Source organism: Primulina tabacum, chromosome 14 (assembly GCF_025594145.1).
Source record: "Primulina tabacum isolate GXHZ01 chromosome 14, ASM2559414v2, whole genome shotgun sequence".
NCBI classification, from domain to species: domain Eukaryota; kingdom Viridiplantae; phylum Streptophyta; class Magnoliopsida; order Lamiales; family Gesneriaceae; genus Primulina; species Primulina tabacum.
This window is the reverse complement of record NC_134563.1, coordinates 1,442,207-1,450,468: the sequence shown is the minus strand read 5'-3', so window position 1 is coordinate 1,450,468 and position 8,262 is coordinate 1,442,207. Positions and strand designations below refer to the sequence as shown.

General features: G+C 30.3%; 1 protein-coding gene across 1 annotated transcript; it reads right to left on the bottom strand.

Annotated features, from left to right (window-relative positions):
* Positions 1-1,736: 1,736 nt before the first annotated feature.
* LOC142524974 (uncharacterized) lies at positions 1,737-2,297 on the bottom strand. Its single transcript, XM_075629138.1, has one exon. It carries the CDS (start codon positions 2,295-2,297, stop codon positions 1,737-1,739), a length of 561 nt encoding a protein of 186 aa, XP_075485253.1.
* Between the last annotated feature and the right edge of the window lie 5,965 nt (positions 2,298-8,262).

Genomic DNA, 8,262 nt, shown 5'->3' with positions numbered 1-8,262 from the left:
GTACTCGTCCTACGATAGAACGTGGTTTCTTGAATTGGGGACACCTGCTTGATGATTGAATGAGACAGTAATTTTTTTTTTGTTTTTTTTGTTTATTACATTGAGTTAATAATTAACATATTTCACTTTATCACTTTCAGCATATTCAAAAATGTTATCGAGGGTTACTCTAATTACAAAGGACGTACTCACATTTAATGTCACATGAGCTGTCATTGATGAACGTCGATTTTTCATCAGCTGGTTTCGAGTGTTTTCAATGAGAGCGGACAGAATAATATAGAATGCTTGATACTCTATGTGAGACAGAAATTGACGAGTGGCCAGCTATTCCATGGAATAAAACCAAAATAATTTTGATATCCTTTCATCTTCCGGGACATTGGGTTTTGTTAAAAGTTTTGCCTAACATTAAGAAGATCACAATCATGGATTCAGACGCAGCGTAGACAGGTCGGGCAAGATATTACTTAAACTTATTAACCCTTTGTCTTTATGCTTCCACATATTTCGGGTGTCAGTGATGCTTCTGAAAGATGGAGTATAGTTAGGCCATATAATTTTCCTACTCAGAAAATCAAGTTAAATTTTTTATTTTGAAAATTATTATTTCATTATTGTTTAGTGTATATCAATGTACATTTATGTTTGTTTTTTATTGCAGCGGTGAATGTGGAGTTTACTGTTTAGCGGCAGCAGCTTATACCATGTTCAGAGAAAATGCCTATCAACTGAACGATGAGAAGATTGAGTAATTTAGGCATTATTATTGTTGTTGTATTTGGGATAAATTATGGTCATTGGATTAAAACAATTATATGATACTTTATATTGATTTTTAGTTAAATTTATATGATCCATTTAAGAAGTTTTGATTAGAGTTTTGCAGTTTCAGTACACTCAATCTATTTTAAACAATGAAAACAATTCATTGGGTCGAGGACGGGGTCATGTGGGTCGAGCCAGGGGTCGAGTGGGTCGAGCCACACAAAATCTCTTAGGCCAGACCCGCTCGACCCAATTTTGGGTCGAGGGGGTCGAGCCTAAGAGATTATGGGTCGAGACTCGACCCATTGACCCATGGAGATGGCTCGACCCACGCTCAGGGCATGAGTAATATAGAGGCTCGACCCATTGAGATACAACAAACATTCCGTTCATATGGCTCGAGATACATTCAGCAAAGTGAACATGTAATGAAATTTGTTATGAATATTTTAGGTTCTATTGTTATGAAATTTGTTAAGAATTTAGTCGAGTAGAAATTAAACTCACATTGCTAGAATAATGATACATTCTTTTACTATGTCATGAATTTTTTAACTAACATACTTACATTTAACTCATATTAAAATATTTACACAAATAATTTTTTTATATATTTACATTTTAATTATATATAAAGTGAATTATATATTACAACATTATCAAAACTCAAAATCCCTCTACTAACTCGACCCAAATCGACCCAAATCGACCCAAACTCAGCCCAAACCCTAAACCCTAAACAAAACCCTAAAACAAACCCCAAACACCACCACTCGACCCACTCACCACCCACTCGACCCAAAATCGACCCACTCACCACCCACTCGACCCAAATTTAAAAATCGACCGCACACATTACAATCTTGTCCACTCACCACCCACTCGACCCAAAGTCAAAAATTAACCACAAACATATTACATATTAATAAAATCAAAACGATTGTCTTTAAATTCAAACAAATTACATATCATTCAACCATATCTTTTACCAAATTCTCCAATAGACTGAAATCTGTTTTGTTTTTTCTTCCACGTCTTCTTTTGATCACAGGAAGCAGTACTAACATATCATCAAGTGGCCACTCGTTCTGATTCAAAACAGGATAAATTGGCTCAAGATAGGCTAAGGACCATATCATAACAGAATAATACTCTGAGCACAAGGAATAAAAATTAACATCACAAAAGTAACTCGCTACAATTGCATGAGAACATGGAATCTTGTCAATATCAAAATCTCTACAAGTACATTTCTTCGATTCCAAATCCACAATGTCACTGTTTGTAGCACTTTGAACAACGAACTCAAGATGGCTCAGCTCATAAACTTGATATCCCATACCATTTTTAAACCTTTCACGCAGAATCGACTCAACAGTTGGAGTGAAATTTGTTGTTGATGCGACAGATGCATTTCGATACCTTGAAAACCAAGATGTAGTCAATGTCTGCAAAGAATTTAGTAGCGCAATGATTGGAAGTTGTATTTTTTCACGCAATCTTGTATTTATTGATTCAACATCATTCATTGTCATAATATTATACCGAGATCTTGGGCTATATGCTCGAGTCCATCGATCCAATGAATTAATCAATTTCATCCAAAAACTTTGCAGCATCGAAATATATTTTCTTAAACTTTTCGTACTCCACGTCAAAGTCGATTTGCTTATAAATTTTTGCTAACCGCATAAACATTTCGGTACAACCCTTCTTTTTGCAACGAATTTTCAAATTTTGTGACAAGTGCCATATACAATGGCCATGATGTGTTTTTTTGTAAACATCGGCAACTGCAGCAATGATGCCCGGATGTCTGTCTGAGATAATCATCAACTCTTCCTCATCAACCACAACTTCCAAGGGCTTCATCAAAAACCAATTCAATGAAGCAATGGATTTTACATCAACAACAGCCCAAGCCAAATGATATTGATGAAAATCTCCATCTTGTACTAAGGCCACAAGTAAAGTACAGTCGTACTTTCCTTTCAACCATGTACCATCAATATATACAACTTTTATCATGCATTTATATTCTATTGCACATGCGTCATATGCTAAAAACAAATACTTGAATCTATTATGCTCATCTACTACTAAATCTATTATACTACCTGGATTCATTCTCTCGACCATTTTCAAATATGAAGGTAGAAAAGCAAAACTTCTTTCAGAATCACTTCTGAAGATATCATGAGCAAATTGTTTACCTTTCAAGGCTTTTAATAGGTAATGTCAACCCCCTTATTCCACATCATTATCATAATAGATTTTGGTTGAGGTGTTTTTTGTTATCCCCAAAAGTTCTCTATCAACATATCACAAACGAAAGATGAGCTTGCTTGTCGATTCCTTTTGCGCATTCATGTCAAGTCACAATTGTCTGTGTTGCAGTATATACGAATCACAAAATCTGTTGAGTTCTCATGTTTTGAAGTCCAAATTTTCCAGCTGCAACCTTTAGTCACACAACGAGCCGAATAAATATTTCGGGAAGATTTGACACTTTCAAACTCAAAAGACGAGTTCAAAGTAATTTTGGATAGCACTTTCTTCACTTCGGTCTTGCTTGAAAATCTTCGACCAATAAATAGGTTGGAACCATCGGCAAATGAATATGTATCATTGTTAGCTTGAACATGAGTCTCGGTATCATGAGCTACACTGATGTGGTGGATGTAAGTTTGCTGCATGACATCATTATCATCTACATGCACTGCATCTATGTCCTCCACATCATTTTCTCTGCTTCTCACATCATTCTCTTCCATATTTTCAGTTGAAGTATTTATATCTTCCAATTTACAAGTACAATGGTTATTTGAGACAAAATTTGTATCAAAATAGTGATCTTACATATTTGTTTCATCATTGACACACTCATAATCCAAATGAGTCACATTTAAATCCGCTGACTTGATATTTTCATTTTCAACAATATCAAGATAAACAACACTGAGTTCAAATTTGACATGAAGTACATGTCTTTCTTTTGTACATCCAAAATATAAGTATGCTTTCAAATCATTATCATCCTCAATATAAATTGAACGAATATTGCAATGCTTCACATTAGGAAGATAACTTAATTTCAATTTTTCTGTGCCAAATAGATTCATAATTCTGTAGATCTCACTTTCTATATATTCCATAGAACAAATATCAGAATCCGAAGGAATCGCTGCCCACTTACCACTCGGCCATGAACGCCATTTAAATATATTATCTTCTTTAATTTCTCATTCTCCGTTGTACTCAAAGAGAATAACGGTTGGCATAACCTACAAAATATAGATAAGAATATTATATTATAGACACGATTATTTATTTAAAAGAATATGATATGTGAAAGAGATGAGTGCCTAGGCGCTACAAACTAGCACCGCAGCGCCTGAATTTGTGAAGTCAAGCGCCTAGGCGCTACCTATACAGCGCCGCAGCGCTAAGAACACAATATGCAACACTCGACCCATGAATTGCAACATATACACATTACTCGACCAATGAATTGCAAGCTCATCCAACACATTTTCAACCTCGACCAACACATCACTCACGACCCAGACACGACCATGCTCGACCCACACATATCTCAACCAACACATTTCTCAACCAACACATCACTCGACCCACACACACGAGGTGTGAAGAGCTCGACCCACTCTTCACAACTGGGTCGAGGTGTGACGTGCACCTAGACCCACCTGTGGGTCGAGAGATGGGAAAGCTCAACCCACACGTGCTCGACCAACACACAATCTAGACTTAGCACATACGATCATGCTCGACCCACACGTGCTCGACCAACACACAATCTAGACTTAGCACATACGATCATGCTCGACCCACAAATATTAGCACACTGACACTAACTCCACCCACAAAAATTCTAACAAAAAACAACCAGAATTAAATTGAAACAAATCTAGTTAATACAACATATCATTACGAGTATTTACTTACTTCTCTTACAAATCTTCAAATTTTCAAACGATTTTTTATTTTTTTGCTGTGAAGAACACAAAAATAACTAAATAAAACCTGAAATCGGAGACGGTATCAATTAAAAAAATATTTTTTAAAAAAATAAAATCTAACTAACTAATTAATGAGCTAATTAATGATCTCACCTAACTAACAGGAGTCAACTCTCTTTTTCGATTTAAAAAATTCAAAATCTCTTTTATTTAATTAAATTTTAAATTGATCATATATTTTTTTATTAACCCATGCAACTTCCTCGTGCGAATACAAATGCATACGTGATTTAGCGATTATAATTTCAGCAGGGTTCAGCTACTGACTGCATCGCAAGTAATCGAACTCCGATTCACGGACGATGCATCGAATTTTTGGAATTCTTCCCCAGTTTTGGGTAAATACTCGCATGTCGGGCGATTGATGACTTGTGCGAGAGCTCGGAAGATAATCCGCCAAACGAAGGCACGCGTGGCTATATCAGTGCTTGCCAATACGATTTTAAACATTATGAGATACAGCAATGGTGGCAAGGGCACATACCATATCTATTATTTTATATTTTATAAAATATTTTTTTATATTAACTTAGTTTAAAATAAAATAAATATTATTTTTAGTTAAGAAAGAGTTTTTTTTATATAATTGAATTTTGAATATGATATTTCGTTCCAAATTTATGATTTTGGTGTTCGATGAATCGTACAGAAAAAAATTCAAGTTAAGATAATTTAAATAGAGGCATGGAGAAAGCGGTGATGCCTATAATTAATTGTGATACAATTGTCAAATGTTTAATTAATTTTGAAAAGTATCATGCATAAGTAATTTTTTGGTTGTTTATTTTTATTATAAGAAGAACATTGTTGGAATTAGGGGAAAAAATGTCAAAAGTTGTTATTAAAGGTAAAACACATACCGAATCGGTTCGATAGAGAATCGTTCGGGGGTTCGGTCCGAGTATCGACCAAAAACCGTTTTATCTCTCAAAATGTGTCAAGAGCTTGTCGGATCGGTATTGAACTGGTCAATAACCGGTTTGACCGGTTCACGATTTTTTAAATTTTTTATTTATTTTTAATTATATATATGATTATTTGGATTTTGAACTTTTTTAAAAATATTATTTTAATAGTATTAGAGTTTTTTTATTTTTTGAACTTTGGAAAATATTTATTTTTTATTATTTATAAATATTTAAGATATTTAGAATTTAAAATATATTATTTGTTATATAATAATATTATTTTATATGATATAACAATGTTCGAATCCGACCGATTGAATTGCTATTTAAGATGGTTCAGTTCGATCACCAGTCCGATTATAAAAACGTTGGACACATGTATTATTATAATAGATATTTTTAATAAATGATTTTTTATTTTAAAATTAAAATAAAAATTCATAAATTTGTCGATAAATCAATTTTGTTAGAATTTGATAATTATAATTTTTAAAATCATAAAAAAATTAAAATATTTTGAAAATAATATTCCCTATAAAATGAAAAAAAAATAAATTATATAAATTCTTAAGAAAATGAATTTTGAAATTTAAAAAATATAACTAAAATGTTATAATAATTTCTAAATCCATATCTCATTTTAGAAAAGTAACGTAATGTTCTATTTGAGAAACATAAGTTTCTATATTTAAAAATGTTCAAGATTTATTATTTTCAAAAGGATGGTTATTTTAGGCACCGTGTTTGAAAAATTAACAAAATTTGATATTTATTTTAGGTACTTCATATTTGGTGGCCAGAATCTATACTATATTATTAAGTGTGAGCACATCAACTTTTTTTTCCAGTTTTACCCATATATGATACTAATATTACACTTTTGTTTTTGTTTTTAATTTCAACACACACTTTTTTTTATTTTTTTTATTTCAACCATTCAAATATCAATTTAGTCCCTCCATAATTTATCAAATTTCACTTTAATCCAACGATAATAATAAAAAAGATTGTACACACACGCATCGCGTGTGCAGAGTAACTAGTAGTTATTAAAGAGTGTTCACCCTTGGGCAAAAATCGGTTTTCTTATTTGTTTTAGGGCTAGGCAAAATTGATATAATTATTCCTTCGATGAAGAAAAGCTTTCAGTTCACAAAGGCGGTGTATTCAGATTGAAATTTAACGATTTTTAATGATTTTAAAAGTTTATAAATATTCAATTAAAATTTTTGAATATTTGAGATTCAAAATAGATTTTTATAAAGTTTTAAAAAATAAAGTAATATTCAACATTTGATTTTTAAAAACTTTATAAAAATCTATATGTGTTCAAATTTTCAAATTTTTTAAATAAATTCATGAAATTCATTAACATATAAATATTAAAGCTTGAGGTACAAATATAAATTATCAAAAATTTTCTTTGATTTAACACGAATTTGGATGGATTATTAAAACTTCTAACTCATACACATATTTTTTTCTCTATCTCACTTAACATCATTTCTTTTCTCTTCTCATCTATCTATAACACCTTATCTAATTTTCAAAATATATATTTATATGCATTTTTTTTCCTTTTCAGATTTTTATTTTTTAGTTGGTTGATAATTTAATAATTTTTTATTTTAATATAATATGAAAATTAGTATTCTAGATTTTTTGTTTTGTGATTTTTAATATATGATTTATACAAATGAATATAATATTCAATAATAATAAAAGATGATAAAAAAATATAACATCACCAAATTATTAATAGTTAATAGTATCGCAACAAATATGATAAAAAATAATAATAAGATTTTAAGCTATATTTCATAAAGAATATTTATGATATAATTGATAAATAATATGTTTCCTTTATTGTTATTTCATTGTTTTATGTCTTCTAATTTTGAAATTCTATGAGGTTTATAAAATTAGAATTATGAATTTTTTAATAAAATTATTATATTTGATATAAGAAAATCATAAAATTCTATTGGCTCGTAGAATTGAAAGTAATAATACTTTTTTTTAATAAATTAAAAATTTTAACTTTTTGACTAAAAATTGATTTTTTTAAATTTTTTTAGTATTTTCAATTAATCTTTAAACTATCATATTTTATAAATAATTATATTCACACAATAATCAATAATATTATTTTCACGTGAATTTATATAATATATATATATATATATATATATATATATATATTATCATTTCAAATACAATGTTACATATTAACACATTAATGTTTTTTTAAAAAATTTACCAAGATAGATACAAATTCACATATATACATATAAGGATTAAATGATTTAACTTTTAAATAAGTAAATTTATTTACTAATATAAATTTTTAAAAAATATCTTTTAGGATCAAGAAAGAGTTTTGAGGGGGTGAATAAACTCTTTCAAAAATATTTGCTTTTAAACTTTGTTTTCAACCGTTTTTGGGCGGTTAAAACTTTTTCTCAAACGGTTAGAAATATGAACCACTTGACAAGTGCGGAAACCAGTTCAATATTTCTAATGATGATTTAAGCAGTTGACAATCT

Coding starts and splice junctions, on each gene's coding strand:
- LOC142524974 (XM_075629138.1), bottom strand. CDS start 2,297: ATGAATGATGTTGAATCAATAAATACAAGATTGCGTGAAAAAATACAA.